At 59.0% G+C, this 23,457-nt stretch overlaps 9 protein-coding genes across 9 annotated transcripts; 5 read left to right on the plus strand and 4 right to left on the minus strand.

Annotated features, from left to right (window-relative positions):
* Window positions 1-1,530: 1,530 nt before the first annotated feature.
* Window positions 1,531-4,412, plus strand: SPSK_01435 (uncharacterized protein; the record flags this gene model as incomplete). The annotated part of the gene is made up of 2 exons (XM_016728349.1): window positions 1,531-3,789; window positions 3,864-4,412. The coding sequence occupies 2 exons, from the start codon at window positions 1,531-1,533 to the stop codon at window positions 4,410-4,412; spliced, it is 2,808 nt and encodes a 935-aa protein (XP_016590241.1).
* An 859-nt stretch (window positions 4,413-5,271) lies between these two features.
* On the minus strand, window positions 5,272-5,976 carry SPSK_01951 (endo-1,4-beta-xylanase; the record flags this gene model as incomplete). The annotated part of the gene is made up of 1 exon (XM_016728849.1): window positions 5,272-5,976. One exon carries the CDS (start codon window positions 5,974-5,976, stop codon window positions 5,272-5,274), a length of 705 nt encoding a protein of 234 aa, XP_016590242.1.
* Window positions 5,977-7,250: 1,274 nt separating this feature from the next.
* Window positions 7,251-9,071, minus strand: SPSK_01599 (cytochrome P450 monooxygenase; the record flags this gene model as incomplete). Its single annotated transcript, XM_016728508.1, has 1 exon — window positions 7,251-9,071. One exon carries the CDS (start codon window positions 9,069-9,071, stop codon window positions 7,251-7,253), a length of 1,821 nt encoding a protein of 606 aa, XP_016590243.1.
* A 790-nt stretch (window positions 9,072-9,861) lies between these two features.
* On the plus strand, window positions 9,862-10,191 carry SPSK_02059 (uncharacterized protein; the record flags this gene model as incomplete). Its single annotated transcript, XM_016728954.1, has 1 exon — window positions 9,862-10,191. One exon carries the CDS (start codon window positions 9,862-9,864, stop codon window positions 10,189-10,191), a length of 330 nt encoding a protein of 109 aa, XP_016590244.1.
* A 329-nt stretch (window positions 10,192-10,520) lies between these two features.
* On the plus strand, window positions 10,521-11,423 carry SPSK_01881 (uncharacterized protein; the record flags this gene model as incomplete). Its single annotated transcript, XM_016728780.1, has 1 exon — window positions 10,521-11,423. One exon carries the CDS (start codon window positions 10,521-10,523, stop codon window positions 11,421-11,423), a length of 903 nt encoding a protein of 300 aa, XP_016590245.1.
* A 675-nt stretch (window positions 11,424-12,098) lies between these two features.
* Window positions 12,099-14,562, plus strand: SPSK_01483 (uncharacterized protein; the record flags this gene model as incomplete). Its single annotated transcript, XM_016728395.1, has 3 exons — window positions 12,099-12,172; window positions 12,240-13,875; window positions 13,942-14,562. The coding sequence occupies 3 exons, from the start codon at window positions 12,099-12,101 to the stop codon at window positions 14,560-14,562; spliced, it is 2,331 nt and encodes a 776-aa protein (XP_016590246.1).
* A 2,592-nt stretch (window positions 14,563-17,154) lies between these two features.
* SPSK_01623 (MFS monocarboxylate transporter) lies at window positions 17,155-18,906 on the plus strand (the record flags this gene model as incomplete). The annotated part of the gene is made up of 2 exons (XM_016728531.1): window positions 17,155-18,198; window positions 18,352-18,906. The coding sequence occupies 2 exons, from the start codon at window positions 17,155-17,157 to the stop codon at window positions 18,904-18,906; spliced, it is 1,599 nt and encodes a 532-aa protein (XP_016590247.1).
* A 1,405-nt stretch (window positions 18,907-20,311) lies between these two features.
* Window positions 20,312-21,163, minus strand: SPSK_01900 (formyltetrahydrofolate deformylase; the record flags this gene model as incomplete). The annotated part of the gene is made up of 1 exon (XM_016728799.1): window positions 20,312-21,163. The coding sequence occupies one exon, from the start codon at window positions 21,161-21,163 to the stop codon at window positions 20,312-20,314; it is 852 nt and encodes a 283-aa protein (XP_016590248.1).
* Window positions 21,164-22,020: 857 nt separating this feature from the next.
* Window positions 22,021-23,427, minus strand: SPSK_01728 (golgi family transport complex component; the record flags this gene model as incomplete). The annotated part of the gene is made up of 1 exon (XM_016728634.1): window positions 22,021-23,427. The coding sequence occupies one exon, from the start codon at window positions 23,425-23,427 to the stop codon at window positions 22,021-22,023; it is 1,407 nt and encodes a 468-aa protein (XP_016590249.1).
* Between the last annotated feature and the right edge of the window lie 30 nt (window positions 23,428-23,457).

A 23,457-nucleotide genomic window follows, 5' to 3' on the forward strand; every position in this document is an offset into this window, starting at 1 on the left:
TTTCGATCAAGCGACCGACACACAACGCATCGAAGTCGTCTGACACAATTGCATCCTGCCCAGGCGTGCTCACACCAAATGTAAACGGCACGAATAAACGGTGATCGACACCCTTCGACAAACAGCCCAACGCGAGAAGCGACCAACAGTTCGTGATGTCCAATTCAGCTGCCAATCTGGGCATGGCGCGGCGAGCAACGACTGCGGGAGACTCGATGTTTGGTCGCATTTGTCTCCATCCGTGTGATTGATCCGTGTGATTGATCCGTGTGATTGCTCTGTGTGATTGCGAGACAGGTGAGAACAGGGTATCGGATAGCATATGCATGCGGTGCGGCCAAGTCGACGCCGACTTGCAGCGCGTCAGCAAGCTTCGGGAAGGTGGTTGCGATAACACATTTCTTGATTTCTTGATCGGGCGACGGCGATGCAGCTCCCATACAGCCCAATAAAAGGGTAAACGAAAATGTCGCACGTGCCCATGCCGGTGTCTGTCGTGTTTTATCCAACAGGTGCTCTAATCAGCCTGAGATCACCACGCCTTGCCGCCCCACCCGATGTCCCGCGGACTTTCGCTCGCTCGATGATATGCATCGCACAAAATCACGTTCCGTCTTGTCCCCTCCTGCCAGATGTGGTTGGAGGTATTTTCTCCAGAGATAGCGGGGGGCGACGCATTTGACAGCCGAATCAGGAAAGTCGTCGTCCATCCACCATGTACGACATGTACGAGTACACGTATTTTTGCTCCGACGCCCCATGCTGCGTGGACAGTTTGCACAGTGTTTCGTTTTCAAATCCCACAAAGCGACATCTGCGTGGGTCGCTTGTTGCTTGGCCTTTTGGACTGCGATACGGGTGGCGTCCGGGACCGTCAGCAGCCGAACCAGACAAGCTTTCCAAGCCCTCCAAGCTTTCCAAGATTCTACCATGGCGCTTTTGTCGACTTGGCCAGCGCGATACGCGTGATAACTGAACCAGTTTGGGAATTGGCTTGCACATGTTGTACATGTCGCAAATGGGTACAAGATGGCGCGGTTTGCCTCAATCAGGAAGGTGGATTGTTGCTCGGTGGTGGGACTTGGCCACGCTCCACCAATGAGGCGCACGATAAGGTAGTGTCATTTTCAGTGTGTTGATACCAGAGTACCACAGCGATGTCGAGAGGCGACGACGAAATCCCGTAAACGAACCGTGCAGCTCTTCTGGCCGCGGGTCCTTGTATCAGAGAGAATGATGCGATTGCCATTGGTGTGATTCTGGTGTGATTCTGCTATATTGCAATCTATGCCTATGCACCCAGAAACCGCCAGAAACCGCCGCCGTCCATGCGACGTCCACGTCGAGGGCCATGGCGAGGACCTTGTCGAGATCACGCCTATATAGCGACGGGCTCGTCCCGCCGAGCAGATTATTGCATTCCTCGTTCGTTTTTCCGCAAGCACCGTCTGTGCTGTGTGCTCTCCATGGTTCTCTAAACGTCCCCAGTACCCCTTCCCCGGCATTTTATCCACTCCCTTATCGCTGAACATGGAACCGCTGGAGCCCTTGGCGCCCGTGGGCTCGCCCGCCTCGGGCGAGGTGCCGCCGGTTGACGTCGACACCAAGAAGAAGGACGACGGCGTCGTCGTAACGTCGCGTGCCATTGACGAGAAAGTGCATGATCTCGTCGACAAGCTCGGCGACACCGCCACCGGCCTGGCGCCCGCCGACGACATTGCCTTTGTCATGGACAAGATCGACACGCTGTCGGTCGACGAGGCCCGAGCGATCCTCGAGAAGATGCTGGTCGACCACGAGTACGACTACAACTTTTCGCAGCTGCAGCGCGACAAGATCAGCGCGCTGCTCAAGGGGCCCGCCTCCAGCGACAGCGACGTCGCGAGCAAGGAAGGCGAGGGCGCTGGCACCGGCACCGACACCGACGACTGGGAGCTGCGCCTCAAGACCGAGGCGGCCATCAACAAGTTCTACTCGCCGTACCCCGAGGTGCGCGCCGTGTCGGCGCCGACGGACGACCCGTCCATCCCCTGCGAGACGATCCGCGCCCACCTGCTCGGCTACATCTGGGCGGCCCTCGCGCAGTTCACCAACTCGCTCTTCAACTCGCGCTTCCCGACCATCTCGCTGACGTCGGCCGTCGCGCAGATCCTGCTGTACCCCTGCGGCCTGCTGCTGGCCTGGGTGCTGCCGGACTGGGGCTTCACCTTCCGCGGCCAGCGCGTGTCCCTCAACCCGGGCCCCTGGACGTACAAAGAGCAGATGCTGGCCACCATCATCGTCGACGTCGGCCTCACGTCTGCCTACTGCTTCTGGAACATCCAGACCCAGACCGTCTACTACGGCGACAAGTGGCTGACGCCCGGCTACGGCATCCTGCTGCTGCTGTCGACGCAGCTCATGGGCCTCGGCTTCTCCGGCCTCATGCGTCGCTTCGTCGTCTACCCCGTCGAGGCGCTGTGGCCCAACATCCTGCCCACGTTGGCCCTCAACCGCGCGCTGCTACTGCCCGAGACCCAGGAGGTGGTGCACGGCTGGCGCATCTCGCGCTACCGCTTCTTCTTCATCGTCTTCAGCGCCATGTTTGTCTACTTCTGGGTGCCGGGCTACCTGTTCCCCGCGCTCAGCTACTTTGCCTGGATGACGTGGATCAAGCCCGACAACTTCAACCTCAACATGATCACGGGCTCCTCGTACGGCCTGGGTTTCAACCCCATTCCGACGTTTGACTGGAACGTGCTCGGCACCTACTACCTGCCGCTGGCCTACCCCTTCTTTGTGTATGCCCAGCAGTACGCCGGCAATCTCCTGGGCGGCCTGATCATCATCGCGCTGTACTACTCCAACACCAAGTGGTCCGCCTACCTGCCGCCCAACACGTCGGGCATCTTTGACAATACGGGCAACTCATACAACATCTCGCGCGTCGTGGAGCAGGGCACGGGCGCCTTTAACGAGACGGCCTACCTCGAGTACTCGCCGGCGTTCTACGGCGCCGGAAACCTCACGCTCTACGGCGCCTTCTTTGCCTTTTACCCGCTGACCATGGTGTTCATCCTGCTGGACTCGTGGCGCCCGCTGCTCCGGGCCTACAAGTCCAGCCTCAAGGCGGGCCTCGGCTTTCTGCGCCAGATGGTGGTCGGTACCAAGAACGCCGTCGTGGCGCTGGCCAAAGGTGACGTGCGCGGCGCCGGTCGCCACCTGGCGTCCATATTCAGCTCCGACGTCTCCATCTACGACGAGTTTGACGACCCCTTCACGCAGCTGCTGCGCGCGTACCCGGAGGTGCCCGACTGGTGGTTCACCGTCATCTTCCTAGTGTCCTTTGTCTTTGCCATTGTGATCCTGGCGCACTGGGAGCAGCTCAACACACCCGTCTGGACCATCTTCTTTGTCATCGGCCTCAACCTCGTCTTTCTGATTCCCATGAGCTACCTGTACGCCATCTCGGGCAACACCGAGGGCCTCAACGTCGTCACCGAGCTCATCATCGGCTACGCGCTGCCGGGCCACCCCGAGGCGCTCATGTTCGTCAAGGCCTTTGGCTACAACATCAATGGCCAGGCGGACAACTACATTTCCGACCAAAAGATGGGCTTCTACGCCAAGGTCCCGCCCCGCGCCATGTACCGCGGCCAGATCATCAGCTCCATCATCACCGCCCTCATTGCCTACGGCGTCGTACAGTTTGCCGACAACGACATCCCCGGCATCTGCACCCACGACCAGGTCTCCCACTTTAATTGCGAGAACGGCTCCGGCGTGTACTTTTCCTCTTCCGTTATTTGGGTACGGTCATGTGTGTCCTCTTCTGTGTTTTCCTTGGTCTCTGCTAACGTTCTTTTTTCTTTTCTTTTTCCCAGGGTGCCATTGGTCCTGAACGCATCTTCAGCCAGATCTACCCTGCGCTCAAGTACTGCTTCCTGCTCGGCTTCCTCCTGGCCCTTGTCTGGTGGACGGTCAAGTACTACGGCGCCAAGGCCCGCTCGGTGGTCCGCAGCGTGCTGCCCGCCGTCGTCTACAAGCCGCTGGACCTCGCCGTCTTCACCCCCATCTCCTGGCTCAAGCACGTCCACCCGTCCCTCGTGTTCAACGGCTTCCTCTACTGGGCGCCCCTCAACCTGTCCTACTTCACCGGCGGCCTCTACATTTCGTTTGCCTTCATGTACTACCTCCGCCGCAACAAGACCGCCTGGTGGGAGAAGTACAACTACGTCCTGTCGGCCGCGCTCACGGGCGGCGTCGCCTTTTCCGGCATCATCATGTTCTTCGCCGTCCAGTACCACCCCAAGTCCATCAGCTGGTGGGGCACCGACATTGTGAGCGCGACCATTGACGGCGGCGCCGGCCAAATTGCGCTGTACCCCGACCTGCCGGAGAAGGGCTACTTTGGCCCGGACACGTGGTCGTAAGCGGCGATATGCGTGGCGGGCGTGAAACAGAGGTACTCTCGTAGAGGGTACTGTCGTGGGATGTCGTGTGTCTGCAAGTAGTCGATTAGTAGATGCATCAGAGTAGATGCATCGGAACATTCATTTCATATATATACCAAGGAACCAAGAGGCGAAGCCACATACGGAAAGTCTGGAGGGGTGAATGACGTTTCGACTTTAATTATACGAAGAATGTAAGTTGTGTACGGACGTCCATTGCTTATATCTACGATCGTTAGTGACAGGGGACGGGATCCCACTGTTTATTCGTACTCGGATCTTTTGAGCTTCGTATTAATATTTAACGAATATTATTTTATTTTTAAAGTTTTATAGTGAATATCGCAATTCAAAAGAGCATATTTTATCAGGTTATTTGTCTTCAATTAATAACACAAAACGAATTTTGAAAAAAATCATTCGCACATTTTTAGTTTTTGTTTTGAAGAACAATTATGTGTACCAAGCGAAAACGACATCTTGTCAGGAAATGTAGGTTGATCCAAGGCTTGATTGGACGGGAAACGAGACAAAGGATATCCTGTCCCATGCACGGAACGAAGTGAATTCGTTGCTACTCAGTGCCGATGTCATGAATATGCTTATTCAGAATGAAGTGGTTTTTATCTTACAATCCTTGACATTGACATTGTGAACTATCTCGCTGTCTGCCGCGGTTGGGACCAAAGTGTCGACACACAATGTTATGAACTATTGAAAGACTTGAGCTTTAGGCTACCTTCTTATCGTTATGTCCGTCCCTCGTATTTACACGTCGACCTCCGCCCACCCTGTCTGATTGGCTGGTCGTTAGGTGGTCAGCCTACCTGCCCACCATCTACCCCTGGCTGACGGTAATGTCGGCGCTGCCGCTGCTCTGGTAGCCCTCGGTGGCAATGATCTGGTAGTCGTGCGAGCCCAGCTGGAGGCCGGCCTTGGCCCAGGCGTCAAAGTGGTTCTTGACCGTGACGGTGCCGCCGACGCGCCGGGACTGGCGCACCGACCAGTACTGGTCGAAGGTGGCGGTGCCGGAAATGGACGGCTGGTTGACGCGCTTGTTGAGGTAGATGTCGTAGGTGCCGCCGTCGCTCGTGACGGTGCCCTTCTTGGTGCCGCCCGTCGACGGGTTGTACGTGCCGTACGACTCGACAATGTAGTACTCGACCAGCGGGCTCTTGGTCCAGCCGTAGAGGCTGAGGTACGAGTTGACGTTGCGGCCGTTCCACGTGCCCGTGTAGTTGACCGTGCGCGGGCTGCCGGGGTTCCAGCCCTTGCCGGCCACAAAGTTGTTGACGTTGTTCCACTGCACGCTGTACTCGCCGGCCGGTCCGTTGTTGTACGTCACGCTGCCCTGGCCGTCGGTCCAGAAGGAGTAGAAGAAGCCGTTGTTGGTGCCGGTGCCCGTCGGCGTGCTGCGCTCCTCGACTGTGCGCGAGCCGACAAGGCCAGAGCCGGGCAGCGGCAAGGCCGGGCCGGCCACGGGCATGGGGTTGGCGGTCGCGACGGCCGCCAGGCCCAAGACAAGTGCAGAGAAGATGCCCATGATGGGATGGAGAGCAGGAGACAAGTGTGAATGGAAAGGGAGAGTACGTGGCCGCGAGACACAAGAGGGAAGCGGGAGATGGTGTTGAAGTGTGCAGATGAGAACCGACGAGACAAAGCAAACACCTCGGTCGGTCGTCAGCGACCTTTATACATGTCCATCGCAGGGACAGAAACTCAAGGCCGTCGACGAGCTAGGCGACGGTCCCGGAATCTCCATCTGCGTGGTGGTCGGCTAGGCCCAATTCAATCTGCGATGCTTGGCTCGTCTGTCCCCGTCTCCATAGGATGGACGTGGTAAGTCGATTTAACATTTATCCTGTTTATCCTTTTGGGGGGACGGCGTGCGTGTGTCACTATCCAATATGGCTGGTGCTACGCCAATATATATAGCACCTGTGGCGTGCTTTGTTATCGCCATGATCAGCAATGGATCAGCAATTGGGTGCTGTGAAGGATGGTGGCTGCATTGGGAGGCATCGTTTCGTCAGCATACTTGCGGCATTTTCTTCGGCAGTTTTGCTGTATATGTTGCAAATTATAATCATGGGGATGTTCAGATGCCAAGATAAGATGCCCCGATGCCCAGAACCCGAGAACCCCAGAACCCCATGAACAAGTAACACCCCAGAGTTCCCCCAGAGTTCGGAAGTCGATAGCGCGTGGCTTGCAAAATCGCCTGTTGGACGCCATCGATCGATCGTCCGTACTAGCTCGTGGGTTGCTCAACGTTTGTCCCTTTTGCCGCCTTGGCATGTGATTGTCGCCATTCCAGAAGGGTGGAGATCGACAAGCAGACAGGGTACGGAGACGACGTAATGCTCCGCACACAATGGTGTCTATTTCCGTCGCCTTTGCCGTCATATCAAAACGGGCTTGGCCAGATGCGTGCCGCCTTGGGTCCATCTCCGTTTCCTGGGCATTGGAAATAACCTTCTTGGCGGCTCTGCACAGCAACAACGACACTCACCGGCTAAAGCCACCATGTGTTTACATTTATCCGGCGATGCGAACAGGGTCGACGACGATCTACCAGTGTACCAGTGTACCAGTGTACCAGTGCAACTGGAGGTGACCAGACGCAGCCAGGGTCAGTCCGACCACCAACCAGAAGAGAATCAACCAAGAATCATGGGATGAGAGGCTACATCGCGTCCTGTCTACCGCACATCGCAATAATTCAATCAAATGTGCATCCGAGGTTCCATATTCCATATCTATTCAATGTAAAATTGTTGTCCTTCGTACGAATGTACCATGGCTACCCTCACCGCACTACCTCTCCACCCATTGCAACTCCGCTTCGTCGGGCCGGTTCATCTGCAGTGCCAGCCGCGGCTGGCTGTCCTCGGTCAGAGCGAGCAGCCGCGCGCGGGCGTCGGCGGGCGTCTCGCCCTCGGCCGTGTGCACCACGGGCCGCACAGAGCAGCGCCACAGCAGCGTGGCCATGACGGCGACAAACTCGACCTGGGACATTTTCTGGCCGGGGCAGACGCGGGGGCCGCCGGACCAGGGGGAAAAGGTGCCGCGCGGCGGCGCCTTGACGGATTCGCGGCCGGTCGCCGCGTCGACGGCAATCCAGCGCGCAGGGCGGAACGCGTCGGCGTCGGCGCCCCAGGTGGCCCGCGCGGTGTGGAGAGCCATGTTGTTGACAAACACGTTGTAGCGGCCGGCGAGGTGGTGGGTGGTGTGGTGGACGGTGACGGTGACGGTCGCCAGCGACGGCGCTGAGGCAGACGATGCGCTGGTGCCGTCGTCGACCCGGAGGCCGCGGGACTCGTGGAGAAGAACCGGGTACAGACGCAGCGTCTCCAGCATAAAGGCGAGACAGCGGGCCAGCTGCGGGTAGACGGTCGTGTAGTCGAGGGCGGCGAGGCGGTCGGTGCGTTTGCTGGCTGGCAAGCCCGTGGGCGGCCCGCCAAAGACACGGTCCAGCTCCTCCTGCAGCCACGCCTGTGTCTCGGGATAGATGGCCAGCAGCACGGCGGCGTAGGCCATGGTGTTGGCCGTGGTATCGAAGCCGGCGCCCGTGACCAGGAACAGGTTGCCGGCAATCTCGTCTTCCGTGAGGCCGAGCGCGCCGTGGGGGTCGGCGGGCGCTGCTGCCTTGTCCAGGGCCTGGTCCGACAGCCGCACCAGCAGGCTCATGATCGTCTCACGCGGCCCGCTATCCGTGTCGACCTTCCGCTCCTTTTGGCGCTGCCGCTCCTGGTTGAGCATGTCGTCCGTGAGGGCGGGCAGTTTGCGCATGGCCGCGGCCAGCGTCTGCACGACCTTGGGCATAAAGGGCAGCGCCAGCAGTCTGTTCGGGAAGAGGGCGGCCGGGGCCAGCAGCTCCGTCACGAGGCCGACGGCGTCAATGTACGCCATGGGCGCCTCGGGGTCCCGCGGCAGCTCCATCGGCCGGAACGGTTTTGGCTGGCCGTAGCCCACCTGGCCGAGCACGTTGATGGCAATCGCGCGCAGGCTCGCCACCGTCTGCGACGTCTTGGATGTCTTGGATGTCTTGGACGTCTTGGACGCCGCACCGTCCTCGGGCGCCGCCAGCATATAGTCTCCCATCTGGTTCGCCTGCTCCATACCCTCCTTCCACACGACGGCGCTGATGCGCTCGTTGAGGTTGGGCGCAATCAGCCGCCGCTGCCGCGCCCACGTCTCGCCGTCCGACGCAACAATGTTGGTGCCCAGCAGTCTCATGATGACCTTTGCCTCGGGCAGCATCACGAAGTCTTTGCGGCGCGCCAGCAGATTTTGCGCGAGCGCCGGGTCGGCACACCACAGCTCGTTGACGCCCGTCGTCACCAGCACAAAGACGGGGCCGATGCGGTCGTGGAGGCCGTGGCGGTCGCGGAATTCCCAGCCAAAGGTCGCCGGGTGCCAGCGGTCGTAGACGGCGGTCGGCAGGATGCGCTGGAGCAGGGGGCGGAGCACCGGGTTCAAGGCCATGTACAGCGGGTTCTGCGTGTTGATGGGGCACAGCAGCACGGGGAAGCCGCTGCGGACGGCATTGCGGTAGTTGACGTACAAACGGTGCGCCGACGACACGAACCAGGCGCCGAACACGGCCAGGAAGGCGACAAGCCACGTATGGGCCATGGGAGGCGGGAGGAAGATGTCGTAGGGTGAGGCGAGGCAGAAGAACGAGCCAGTAAACAAAATTCAAATCAAAATCGAAATCGAAATCGAATCCAACATCAACATCAATTACAGAAGAAGACACACTTGTGCCTTGACTGGGCCGGGGCCATCCAACGTTTTATGTGTCTGGTCTCACAACTCGAGTGGACTGCCGGAACACGGAATGTAGCATTTGGGCCCCGACCCGACAGGTCGTCCACTCTTCGCTCCTTTTCCGCATGGCAAACATGCTAGCTTGTTGGCAGTCGCCGTCAGCAAGCTCCGTTGGCAGTGACCGTCAGCAAGCTCCGTTGGCAGTGACCGTCAGCAAGCTCCGTTGGCAGTGACCGTCAGCAAGCCCCGTTGGCAGTGACCGTCAGCAAGCCCCGTTGGCAGTGACCGTCAGCAAGCCCCGTTGGCATGGGATGTGTGCATTCGCAAAGTACGACATACTCCCTAAGACGTCGTGCTCGCCACAATGGGCTTCTTTAGCTCTCATTCTGCTTCGTTCAGGCTATCTGTAATACGGGGAGAGAGTGTGGAAAGGTTGAAGGATAAATCAGGCTGAAACCTGTGCGATTGGCTTGTCATCGACTAGGGATTCGGAGCCAGGAAAGACGGCTGCTCGGACCGTTCGGTTACACGGGCGCACGTAACTGCAGCACCACGAAGGCGCTCTGCTTTGAAGACATAGTGAACGACGACGCCAACGCATTCTCTGTATTAGGACATAGACTCCTTTAGAGACCGGGCGATGCTGTCGGCGGCGATGCAGCGACGCGTCTGCCCCGGCGATGGCGCGTCGGTAGCAGCGGTGTCAACTCTGTCAGGGGCTGCAAAGGGCGGCAACTGGGACGCGAACACCAGCGACAGGCACGGCAATAAACGTCCTGACAATCCGCTGCCGTCACTGTGGCGTGTCCCGAGGGCCCTGAGCGTCGCGTCGTCGTGGTGGCGTCCAGGCCAGGGCGATGGAGGACACCTTCAACTTGTCCAGTGTTGGAGTTGGAGGCTTGTCAGACAGTGCTTGATTCCAAAGCGCCCCCACCAAGCGCCGCCGCCTACCCGCCCAATCGTCAGCGCCTCTGCATTGGCGTAGCTGTCCTGGTTTAGGATGCAAGTGCAAGTTGTACCGACGACGTAAGTACGAAACGGTAGCCAATCGTCTTTCACCCATCTCAATCTGTCCATCCGTTGGCGCCGTGCAACTGCCAGTATTAGTCAGACGGCCAGGCCTGCGTCATCGTTGCAGCAGTGGTGCCCCGCATTCCCGCATTCAGCACTCTTAGCACGTTTTACAGCACATTCTTACTCAAGCTTCTCCCGACTCTCCAGCACCCGCACGTCTTTCAAACGCGAAACCCTCCAACTCTCCGCCTCCCGTTTTTAACGACCGCCAAGCCTCCCAACATCCACACCCCGACAGCCATGCCGGATGACCGCTGGACTGTCTCGGCGCCGCCGCCGTTTCACCGCGCAGGCGGCTACTTGCGGCGTGCCAGCCATGCCGCCTCGTTCCCGCTCCGCGGCATCGGCTACTTTTGCCGCCACCGCGAGTTCCACCCGCTCTTCGCCGGCCGCCTGCTGCCGCTCGCCCTCATTTCCTTCATCGTCTACCTGATTCTCTTCACCTTTGCCTTTTTGCCCCAGTTCGCGTTCCTCGCCATCTTCCACGGCTGGGGCGCGTGGGTCAACGCCGTCGTCCTCGTGCTCGGCGAGGGGCTGGTCGTCACGCAGGGCCTCTTTGAGGGCTTCTTCGTCGACGAGGCCCGCGTCGACGTCTTTGACGCCACCCTCATCAAGACCGGCTACACCGACCTGGTCGCCCCCCACCGCATCGTCGACGCCACCGCCCCGACCGCCGTCCGCATGCTCGGCAAGCCCACCGTCGCCGCCGCCTACCAGCCCTGGAGCATCGTCCAGATCGTCGAGCTCATTGTGTGCCTGCCCCTCAACCTCGTGCCCCTCGTCGGCACGCCCGCCTTCATCCTCATCACCGGCTCGCGCCTCGGCCGCCTCTCCCACTACCGCTGGTACAAGCTGCGCGGCCTCACGCGCAAGGAGCGCAACGCCGAGATTTCGCGGCGCGGCTGGGACTACCTTTGGTTTGGCACCGTCGCCATGCTGCTCGAGCTCGTGCCCGTGCTGTCCTTTTTCTTCCTGCTGACGTCCGCCGCCGGGTCGGCCCTGTGGGCGGCCGAGCTGGAGGGCCAGCGGCGGCAGGCCGAGGGCCTGGGCGACGGTCGTGTTGTGCCTGGCGCCGGCGAGGGCGACGGGGCCATTGTCGCTGCAGAAGACGAACCGCCACACTATGAGGACAATCCCGTTTGAGTCGGCCGATGCGCGTTAACTCTGCTCGTTTTCTTTTTTTGTTATTTTTTAATGAATAGACAGGGCTGGATGGTATGTAGCTTTGGGATTGTATGTTCTTTTTTGTATTTTCGGGTTTCTCTACACTTGCAACCTCTCTAGACACTACGTTCTTTTTTATGTGATCCTTCTTTCTTCTCTTGCCATCATCACGACCTTCCATGACGTCTCCTCGCATGTAACATATTTCACAATGTCATGCTCATTGCCTACCGAGGATGTGGTTCCTTCCTAACCGGGACGTGTATCGCGGTGGAGCTCGTCGGTGTACACCCAACCGCGTCCAGCGCGTGCCTTCCTTCTCCGTCGTCCCACCGCCGCGATGTCTGCGCATCGTCCCTTCCACATCTGGCAACCTTCACCACGCCACACGTTCTGGCGCGCCACACAGGACGGCAGGCGCGTTCGACCGGAAGGCGCCTGTGCCCAAAAGAATGTTCCTGCTCTTTCTTCTTTTCGACCTCATCTTCTCCTCTCGTCTGCCCCCTTTCTTTCCCTTTTCTGTCTCGTCTCATCGTCGCCGTTCTTTACCACCTTTCTCTCTCACCACCCATCACCTCTCACCCGGCACAATCGCTTACTTCCGACCCTACTCTCACACTCTGTGCTCGCATATCTCAAGGCAACATCGCCATTATGCAAGTCACCACGAAAATGGCTGCTCTGGCAGCTTCCGGGATGTTTCCCATCATCATGGCAGCTCCATTTGGGTTCGTCTCTTCTCTGAACAACGCTCTGAACAAGACGTTTAAGATGACGAAAACTGACATTTACCAGCAATGCCGGCCGCTCGGCGAGCTCCGTGGATTCTGTCAGCTCCGCCCCCGAGCCCAGCACCTACCCATACGTTCCGGCCACTTCAGCCAGCCAAGTCCCCATGATGGAATCCTTCTCTGTTGACTTTGGCACCGGCTCCTGGTCACCGTTTGCCACAAGTGTCAGCTCGTCCTCTGCATCTGGATCTGCTTCCGCAAGCTCCTCTGATGACTGGGACCAGTCTCCGGCGTCGTCCTCCGAGGTGCCTCCCTACGGATCCATCGTGCCTGGCCCAGTTCCCTCCTTTACTGTTGTCGTTGAGAGCTTTACTGTCCCCATTCCCCACCCGTCAGCCACTGCTACGGTTGCCCCCTCTTCGCTCTCGAGCTCTCCTGTGTCCTCTTTGTCCGTGACGTCTCCCACGTTGAGCACAGTCACCGCGACCGCAACAGTGCCATTCGAGTCTGGGTTCACCACAATCGTCCACACATTCACCATCACGGAGAGTGCAATCATCAGCTCGTCTCTTGCGATGCCACTTCCATCTGCGTCTCTGTCCCTGGACTCGTCTGTTGTTTCAAAGCTGTCCCGCTCTGCCAAGTCTGCTTCGTCGCTGGGAAGTGCGATGCGCTCCATCTTCTCCGACATGGACGGATCTCAGAGCGGCGTTGGCCCTGTGATTGCGCCCAACTCTGCGGTGTCCACCAAACCGGGCCAGATGAAGCGGCCCAAGTCCATGATCACAGCCACGTTCACGCTTACGTTGCCGACAAGCACCTTTTTCATGCCCATCCTGCCCACGCACACAGGCTCCATGATCACTGCAGAGTTTACCCTCACATTGCCTGCACCGTCCTCGTCGACAGCCGGGCCGGTATCCAGCACAATCGACCAGTCTTCAGGCGCGTCGGAGACGGTCACCGAGTCATGTTCTACGTCTTCTACGCTTGCCACCTCTACGTCCTGTGAAACGCCTTCCCCTCCGGTGCCTACTGGTTTCCCGGAGACGCTGACCCTCACTCTGTCAACCAAGGTCACGCTCACCATCAACGGCACCAAGACCACCTCATGTTCTACGGAGACGACCCCTGCTGTCCCCTCTGGATCGGATGCCATCACGGTGACTTACACACTCCCTGGTGGACCGGGCCGCGCCAACCAGACGCTGACACTCACGACAGTGCGTCCTACACCTCAAGCTAGTTCCTCGGGAGTCTCGTCGTCGGCGTCGGCGTCGGCGTCGCTTCCCTCTGGCCCAACGGCCGGTCCAACTGGCACGGGCAGCATCGCATTCCCCCCTGCGTCGTCACTGAGGCCTTCGGGTGTCGTCCCATCGCCTGCATTCTCGGGTGTCATTGTCGTCACGGAGACCAAGACTTTCACGGAAGTGCACACCGCCACTGGTGCAGCTACGACTGCCCCCAACGTGCACACAACCCTGGCCGTTGGCGGCCCTCATCACCACAACGTCACGACGTTCGCGACTGGCACTGGCACTGGCACTAGCAGTGGAGGCGCTCGTCCTACCGCACATGGACCCTTTGCCAACGTGACAGGCACCCACGTTAGCGAGGGTGCTGCCAGCCCTACCCACGGCATCCACGTCAGAGACGCCGAGTGCAATCGCAACCCCAAAGGTGCCCGCATTGTTCTGAACGTGAGTCTTCCCTGTGAACGTGGCGGTCGTTGCTTCACCGGCTGCTAACCTTTTCGTGTCACTCAGTTTGACGACAGTGTGATTCAGGAGGAGAGCCTGCTGGCTCCCAACACTCAGGGCTTTGCCAACCCGGACCAGGGCATGCAGTTCAGCGGCGGCTTTGAGCGGGTTGTCTACTCACCCAACAGCCGCTTCGTCCCGTCCTCCATGCCTGGCATGCTTCGATTCAACCTCCCGCCCACCATACGCCACGGCATTGCCAACGGTGTGGCCAAGATTGGTACGGCCGAAAGCTGCTCGCGGTTCAATTTGGTGTCCTGGAACTTGGGCTGTGACGCGACCGACGCGCCGTGCCGCTTCAACATCACGGGCTTCCGGCTGGCCGGCGGCGAGGAGGTGGCAACGGGCTCGCACGTGTTTGTAGTTCCACACGCCACCAAGACATCGGGCAACACGCTCCATCCGGTCGCCTTTGACACCACCGACGACTTTGCCAACCTGTCGTCGTTTACCGTGGATCTCGAGCCGGAGAACGTTGCTGGCGGCCGTGACAGTATGTGGTGGTCGGACGATTTGAGTGTGGCTCGTGTCTGCGACGGCTCGCCGTTCTGCGCGGCGATTGAGACGAGCGACAAGACCATTGGAGAGGATTCTGGCAAGAAGGCAGCCCCGTTCTGGCACCACTAGACGGACTGAGTGGTCTACACTGTCACGAGACATGTGTGCCGAGCAAAAGGCACGTGGTTTGATTTTCGCGGTTGCTGATATGCGTCCTGTTTGATGTTGCTTACTTCCGTTTCTCTTCTTTCTTTCTTCGGTCGCGGTGAATCGTTCAACCGCTGGGCGTGTTTGTCATCAGTATTTGTCCTTTGTTGAAGAGTGCTGTCAGCATAACCGAGCCAGGCCGATGGCCGATGGCCGCTGGGGCTGCAGTAACATGTTGCGGGAGGGGGTTGTGTGTCATCTGATGGGTGGTATTTGTACGGTTTCATTTGTTTTACGTGTGCGCATACAATCTGATGGAAGGACTGTGGAGGTGGTGACGAAAGAGTGGGTTGTCAATTGAATGTTTCCTAACAGAGGACGCCAGTCGCCTCAATAACTGCACCGATCTTGTCTCGACGTCGACAGTCTTGCTTTCTGTATCATGGCCGTCTCCGTGCTGTCATTGGAGGCGGTAAATGTGACAGTAGATCGATCGCTCTCTGCCACGCCGTAATCTTGACTAAACCTGCCGTTGAGAAAAAGGCTCCGTCATTGACGGTGACCAGCGCACTGCCGATCATCTTTGAACCGTACAACGTCCTATGTCGTCTCGTCGTATATTGCAGACGTGTGCTCCTTGACTTCACGTTGCCCAGGTGCCGCTCGTGTTTCTCTCAGCACGGGGAAAGGCACTTGCCAAACCTTCCCTGTTGGCCGGCGCCCGGCAGCGAATAGCGGAGAATGCTGGGGGGCCATCCGATCTCGGCAAACAGGACGCTATTGCGTGTGCAAGCCGCCCAGGGGCCTCACAGCAGAAGACGGATCCAACTGCTGCTTTGGGCAGTCTGGAGGTCTGGTTTCGGCGTTACGCCGAGTTGTGGATTGGAGCCTTTTCGGCTTTAGGTGCTCTCTGACCGCTTTGTAGTGGCACACGGGACTGACACCTATGTAGTAGCGCCCTGTAATGCCTGTGACAGAGCGGCGCGCAGCCGGGTGGCCTGTCCGGTTTCTTTCCCGGGGCTCATGCCCGACTTCCGATTGTCCGCAAATTGGTGCTGGTTATCGATTGGCAATCATTTGGTTCCAGCCGTTCCCCGCTGGTCTGCACGATTACACTATCCGTGGTCTGCACTGATACCATTTGGATGTCCTGCAGCAGAGTCAGTGTCTGCGGAGTGATTGCTGCTTTCCTTCAAAAGGACCCATATGATTCCATACAGACGGAAGTAGCAGCGGAAATAAAGTCTCGCCGGCACTACTTCGTATGGACCTTTCCCCTCGCGTCCGCCAGGGACCATCCAAAAACTGACTGGTGCAACCTTACCTTTGGATGCATGCTCTCGCGCTTTCAATAACAGCGAGCTTGGTCAGCCATGTGGGCAGCTGTACTTTTCGCCTTTTGCAGTGGGGAGACTGTCTGGAAGGGCCTCGTACTTGTCCTTGTTGTGCATGCGACTGTGTTGTACCGTGCGTCCAGCAAGATTGTCCCTCGTTTTGTCCGTGGACCACGCTGCCGACCGCAAGTCTGTAATCTGTGTTGATGGTCATCACCGCATCGGCCATGCACCGCTGACCATGTCCTTGCGATTGCGGGTTCTGGCGGTCCCCGGCGTCGTATCGAGCCCCATGGTCGCTGGCCGATAGGAAGGGACCGACGAATCGAGGAGTCAGCACAGCGGTTGGCGTCGGCGCTGACCCACCGATAGGCAAGAAAACACACAAGGTTGGGGGGCCCATCGTGTGGCTCGGGATATGCAAAGACGTCAATAAACCGTGGAGCCACAACCCAAACCCGGGACCGCTCCCGTTGACCACTTAGAGTATCCAAGCACTTTGTTGAAACTTCCCATCACAGCCATCACAGCAGCCGTCACCGCAGTTTTAGTTACAGCTTCCCCCGGTTGTTGCTATCCGTATCTCATCACCGCCACCCCTTCTCAACTCTTATCCGACTCCTCGTTCTTTTTCTTTCTCCACAACAACCGCCACGCTAGTGTACGGCTGCGAGCGTGGGCGTGCAATCGTGGCAAAGAAGCGGGCAAGGAGGCGGACCGAAAAGGGAAGGCCCAGAAAAAAAGAACGGAGAAATAAAGAAGAAGAGTAGTAATAAAAAATGCAAAGAAAGTAACCTGGGGCCTTTTTTCCGTACGCCCTGCGATGAATCGTTGACACATCAACACCAAAGGGTCGAGTCTGCACACTTCTGTGTATGACTCGACAGCCGTGAAAGATAGAAACTCTGCCGTCTCTGCTTCTCCTCAGTTGCATACTGCCCACTCTTTTTCGGTTTACTTTCTCCTGTCTGCATTGTATTTACACCAGCCCTCACATAGCGACTTCGGCCCCTTTGTTTTAGCGTATCTTGTTGAGCAGTTGAACTGTGGACTCCTCCCATCTTCGTCCGTCTTGATATTGTCAAGGGCCTGAATTCTCACAAGAATATTTTCTTTCTCCAAGAACACCCGTACGATCGACAGTCTCCGAATCAAGTCATCCCAACGTCCCAGCATCCCAATTTAACCTCAAGACGGCACACCGCGGCCCGAGACGGCTCAAACGGCATCCTTCGGCACGATGGCGCAGCCGCCGCCGGGCAGCCAGGACAACCTGGGCCAGCAACACGGCTCACCGCACGCCGTCGACGCGAGTGAAACGGCGAGAGACAGCACCACAATCTCGTCGTCGTCCAGCACAAAACACGACGAACAGCCCGACATAAAAGGCAACGCACGATCCAGTGTCGTGGACGAAGAAAAGGGCCAACCAGCAGCCGGCGAAGACGACGAGAACGAAGAGACGGACAATGGGCCGGCGTTGCGAGGCAACCACGACGGCGTCGTGGGCGGTGCAGCCTCGGACGGCCACGGCAGCGGAAAGCAGCCCGAGGACGGCGTGCAAGGCGGCCTGCTGGCGCGCGTCCGGAGCCGGGCCAGCACGACGCGGTCCAAGCACTTTGACCCGGGCCCGCCCCCCAACGGCGGCGTCCAGGCCTGGATCGCCGTCGCCTGCACGCACCTGGTCATCATGGACACCTGGGGCGTCATCAACTCATTCGGCTCGTTCCAGACGTACTACACGCAGCTGCTCGGCCGCGCGCCCTCGGACATTGCCTGGATCGGCTCGTTCCAGATCTTCTTGCTCTTCTTCATCGGCACCTTCACCGGCCGCCTGACGGACGCCGGCTACTTCAAGCATCTGCTGGTCACAGGCACCGTCCTGCAGCTCGTGGGCATCTTCACGACCGCGCAGGCCACGCAGTACTGGCAGATCTTTCTGTCGCAGGGCGTCGTCATGGGCCTCGGCAACGGCTGCATCTTCTGCCCGTCGCTCGCCACCGTCAGCACCTACTTTAGCACCCGGCGCGCGCTCGCCCTCGGCCTCGCCGCCGCCGGCAGCGCCACCGGCGGCCTCGTCTTCCCGTCCATTGTCCGCCAGCTGCTGCCGTCCGTCGGCTTTCCCTGGACCATGCGCGTCATCGGCTTCGTCCAGCTGGCCACCCTGGCCGTCGCCTGTGTCGGCCTGCGCACGCGTCTGCCGCCGCGCCGGGCCGGCCGCCTCGTCGAGTGGTCCGCCTTCCGCGAGCCCGAGTACACCTTTTACGCCGCCGGCAGCTTCTTTGTAGGTTTTTTTTTTTTTTCCTTTGCTCACTTCGTTCACTCGCTGGGTTTTCTGTCGTCTTTCACTTCTTTCGCTCTTCGCTTCTGTCTTACCCTTCTTGCCTTCTCGTACGCTTCGCTCGTTTTTTGTTCAACTGTTAACAACCCCCCCCAGTGCTTCTGGTCCATCTACATCGCCTTCTTCTACATCGCCTCCTACTCCCGCGACATCATCGGCTTGGCCTACATCGACTCCCTCAACCTGCTCCTCGTCGTCAACGGCGTCGGCGCCATCGGCCGCCTCCTCCCCAACTACATCGCTGACCGCGTCGGCGCCATCAACATGTACGCCATCTTCGCCCTGTACGCCGCCGTCGCCGGCTTCTCCTGGATCGCCGTCCACAACACCGTCGGCCTCTACGTCTGGAGCGTCGTCTACGGCATCGCCGCCGGCGGCATCCAGTCCCTGTTCCCCGCGGGCCTGACCAGCCTCAACACGCGCGACCTCTCCAAGTCCGGCGTCCGCATCGGCATGGTCTTCACCATCAACAGCATCGCCACCCTGACCGGCCCGCCCATTGCCGGCGCCCTCATCACCGCCGACAACGGACGCTACCTGGGCGCGCAGCTCTTTACGGGCGTTGTGCTGCTGATCGGCATGTGCTTCATCATTTGTGCCAAAGTATCGCTGGGCCGGAGCACGGGCCTCGGCTGGCGGGCAAGGGTGTAGAGGGTGTATGTATATATTTGTTGTTATTTGTATCCAAAAAGCATTGCGAATCATGGCCTCTCAGATGGTGCACTCGCGTGCGTCGTTGACTCGTCGACTGAGTAGATTTCGATGTCGTCGATGGTCGAGTTTGTGCCGTAGCCTGAGGTTGACCCTATCACGTCGGTTCCGGCGGTTCGACTCCATGATCTCCTTGGCCGTTTCCAATCCCGTTTCCGTCATTGCATTCACCGCATTGTGCCCGGAACGTCGGTGATGACTGCTACATCCGTGACGTCACATACAAAGTCTGTAGTTTCCAGACAACAGTTGGCTGGCTGTGACAGAAACGCACGCAGCAACACACACGGCACACCAATGGCCTACACGTCGATTACCGTGTCATTTAACGGCATGCCTCAAGGTTCATTAGGAGACAGTTTCCAAGCGGTGCATCTGAGGACGAAGAGGCCAAGGACGAAAGGGTGATGAGAAGGTGACAGTGTCTCAGAAAGCAAAGCAATACCCATAAAGTGTAGGTGGGCGGTGGGCGACGGCAGAATCGTTTTAGAGCGCTGTTTATTCTACGATTGCCTAAAACGGAAGGATCATGATAACACGGATTCATCGCTGCCTTTCTGCTTCATTGTTTCTTTGGTAGGTTTGTTCAATTGCGACTCGTCATGCCATTCTCTTCCATCTTTCTTAGGTTATCACTTGCCAGTCTATGAATTTGAAGGATGGTGGGTTGAAAGGCATGAAGAGAGCCGATGCCAATGACTGGCGATTCCCAGTAGACACTGCACCATCGCGTCTTCCTTTACGACATCGAATTCAGATCGTTTTGGACATTGCTTGTATTCTATTTCCCATGATACGCCGACGTGTTGACCCCTTCTCTGTCTAAAAAAAATGAAATAAATAAAATAAAATAAAAATGTGCAGAAACGCAGATCATCATGACTTTAAGCGAGCGCTCATCTCATCGACGCTATTCGCGAGCACACCGCAACAGTTTAGACCTTGCACATCGCCATCGCAGTCATAGCTGGCCTAGTCACCTTTGCTGCCTTTGCTGGCGGCCAGGATCGGTGCGCTTGTCCAGGTGCATGCCACCGAACGAAGAGTGTCACATGAATCAGAACCGTGTACTGCTCCGTGAGGTATTGACAAGAAGCCAACGAGACATCTGCATCAAAGTGATTTGCGGCTGACAAGCAGCGAATCAACCAGCCACAATGGCTTTTGGAGCATCTTTCCCAGTCAGAACTACCCGCCAGATCCACCTCCCATTCCCGTTGTTTTGTACTATTCACTTCATATGTCAACTTCGGAGCAGTACTCAATCCAGTCAATCTATATTTGGTTACTATGCTTTTCTCTAGTTTTTTATTTTTTATTTTTTGGGGTTTTGAAGCCGAACACCCTAGTTGAAAACCACCGTCTTGGTGCCGTTCAAAAAGACCTTGCGCTCTGCGTAGCCCTTGACGGCCGCCGCCAGCACGCGGCTCTCGACATTCGAGCCCTCGTCGACCAGCGCCTTGGCGCTCATGCTGTGGTCGACGCGCGCCACGTCCTGCTCGATGATGGGGCCCTCGTCGAGGTCGGCCGTCACGAAATGGGCCGTGGCGCCGATGATCTTGACGCCGCGGTCGTAGGCCTGGTGGTACGGCTTGGCGCCCTTGAAGCTGGGCAAGAAGGAGTGGTGGATGTTGATGATGCGGCCCGACATGGCCGTGCAGAGGGTCGGTGACAGCACCTGCATGTAGCGCGCGAGCACAATCAGCTCGACGCCGTGCGCGGCGGCCAGCTCGAGGACGCGCGCCTCCTGGGCGGCCTTGGTGTCCTTGGTGACGGGCAGGTGCACAAACTCGATGCCGTAGGACCGCACCAGGTCGCCAAAGTCCGGGTGGTTCGACACGACGAGGGGCACGTCGGCGCGCAGCTGGCCCGTCTTGACGCGGAACAGCAGGTCGTTGAGGCAGTGGCCAATCTTGGAGACCATGATGAGCATGCGCAGCTTGCGGTCGACGGGGCGGATGTCGTACTTCATGCGGAAGTCGGCGGCGAGCTTGTCAAAGGGCGCGGCGAGGAACTCGGTGGACTCGGTCTCGGACGGGCCAAAGTGGACGCGCATAAAAAAAGTCTCGGAGTCGCGGTCGGAGAACTGCTGCAGGTCGAGCACGTTGAGGTTATGTGCGGCCAGGACGCCCGTCACGGCATGGACGATGCCGGGTTTGTCGGGGCACGACAGCGTGAGGTAATGCGCTTTGGACATGGTGGGAGGACGGTGAGGTCGAGGATGTCGAGGGTAGATGGAGACAGGAGTGAGTCGCGCGGACCAGCCAAGAAAGGCGACGAGGAAACGGAGGACAACGGGACGAGAGACGCGGAAAACGTCGTTCGCAGGCAGAGCGGACAGGACGTCAAAGTAGATATTGTGTGACGACGTGTTGCAAGAACGAGCCGAGGCTGAGATCAGAAGAGTACACCGAAGCAAAAGCCTAGTTGAAAGATGCCCAAAGTCGTGTGTGGCAAGGAGAGGTCTTGAAGAGCAACAAGAGCCCATCGCCCACAGCAAACAGCACGAGAAAATCGCAGGCCGTCGCGGCTGGTCAAGTGGGGCGCTCGCTAGGAATAGCGCCGAGCACGGTGCTTCTGGGCCTTTCTGCCATTGCTTCCCCTCCAAAACCCCGAATTGGCTCTGAATGGCTCTGGACACAACAACGGCTCGTGACTCACAAACAACCCAATTCGCAGCCAAGAGCCGACTTGCACAGTATGCGCACCCGGGAATCCTGAGAGGGCAGCATTCTGGTGTTAACCCCAACTTTCTGCCACACGATACAGTCAATAGACTCAAAACGGGCAGAGATGGACAGTCGTGTGGTCCAGTGGGCGCGGGGAATTCTCGGTGTTCGTCTAGGCCCGCTAAAGAATAGTGCATCGCCAGATAGCAGACGTCCTACGCGGCCAGAGACGGCCACAATGCAGCACAAGTGGGACAAGCAGATGGACAAACAGATCTGGAGCATCGTGGTATCGTCATATTTTGCAGAAGCAGACATTTGAAAGACTGCCGGTCATATATACTCGTACAAGTGCAGTGCGGCCTTTGTTGTTTTGTTGTGTCTCTCACCGCAGATGGTTGACCACACTGCCGACCATGACGGCAATCTCCCGCTCCCAGCTGCCACTGGTGCTGCCGCCCGGGGTGCCGCTCTTGGTCGCCGTCTTCCCCGTGCCGTTGGTCGCCCCGTTCTCTTTTGCTGTGGCCGCCCGCGGGCCGCCCGACGTCTGCATGCCCTTGACAACACACGCCCGAATCGACTCGCCCACGCCTTGCCGGTTGCTGCGCAGTGTCCGCGCGGACACGCCGCCGCGTGTGACGATGTCCTGGACGCGCGGCGACAGGTGGCCGGCGAGGGTGCGCCAAAAGTACGCCGGCAGCGAGCCCGTCTCGAGCTTGGCCAGCAGGGGTTGGAGAAGCGTGTCGGAGGGCTGGGTGGTGGTTGTGGTCAACAAATGCTTGAGCGGGTGTGCCGGTGCCTTGGTCGACGCAAGCAGCTGCTCGAGGGCCACAATGTTTTGGCACCGCGCACTGACTTCGGCGAGGGAGCGCTCCAGGGTCGGCAGCGCCGCGAGCGACCGGGCCAGCGCGGCCAGGCTGCTCTGGAGGGCCGCCCGCAGGTAGAGCTCGAGGGCCTGCAGCATCGTGGCCGGCGTCCACGGCGTGCCGGCGCCGCCGCCCAGCCCGCCGCCCAGCGGCGTCGGCGACACAAGGTACAGCGCGACGAGGGCCGAGACGGTGCGCGCCTTGGCCTCTTCCGACTGCGCAAACGTCATGTCGTGCTGGGTCGTGGTTGCGCCCAGAGAGAACTCGCGGACGACGCGCTCGGCCGTCTCGCGCACCGTCTTCTCAATGGGCGTGATGACCGTGTCCTGCAGGCTGCGGATGGCGTCCACGCGGTCCAGCCCGTGGCCCTCGTCGCCCGGCGCCCTCTGCTGCAGGACTTCGCGCAGCGACAGGATGGTGTGGGCACACCGCACCAGCGCCCGGTGGTCTTCCTTGTCCTTGTCGCCCAGCTCCGCGTTTTGTATCTCGAGCTGCCGCCCCAGCTGCAGGCACCGCCCCACCGACCGGCCCAGCCGCAGCGTCTCCCAGAGCCGCGACGCTACCTGCCGCACCTCGTCCGCCTCGGCGTGCTTCTGGATCACCTTGGTCTCGAGCTGGTGGTACGTCTCGTTGAGCGACGCCAGCTGCGGCTCGAGCTCCGACACAATGCGCGTGCTGGTCTCCGTCTGGTTCTTGGTGTGCGTCAGCAGCGGCACGGCCGACCGCGCCGTCAGCAGGTCGATGTGCGAGTCAATCTCCTGGATGTCAAAGAGGACCCGCGATAGCGGCGTGGCCAGGTCGAGGGGCGCATCGTTGGGGTCGTTGGTCGACAGCACCAGCGAGTTGGCGAAGCCGGCGACGTCAAACTCGGGCGCGAGGAAGGTCTCGTAGTCGATGTACGACGGCTGGTCGTCGGGTTCGGCCATTTTGGGGGGGGAGATTCGTGGGGAGAGTCG

This window comes from Sporothrix schenckii (assembly GCF_000961545.1).
Source record: "Sporothrix schenckii 1099-18 chromosome Unknown Cont42, whole genome shotgun sequence".
NCBI classification, from domain to species: domain Eukaryota; kingdom Fungi; phylum Ascomycota; class Sordariomycetes; order Ophiostomatales; family Ophiostomataceae; genus Sporothrix; species Sporothrix schenckii.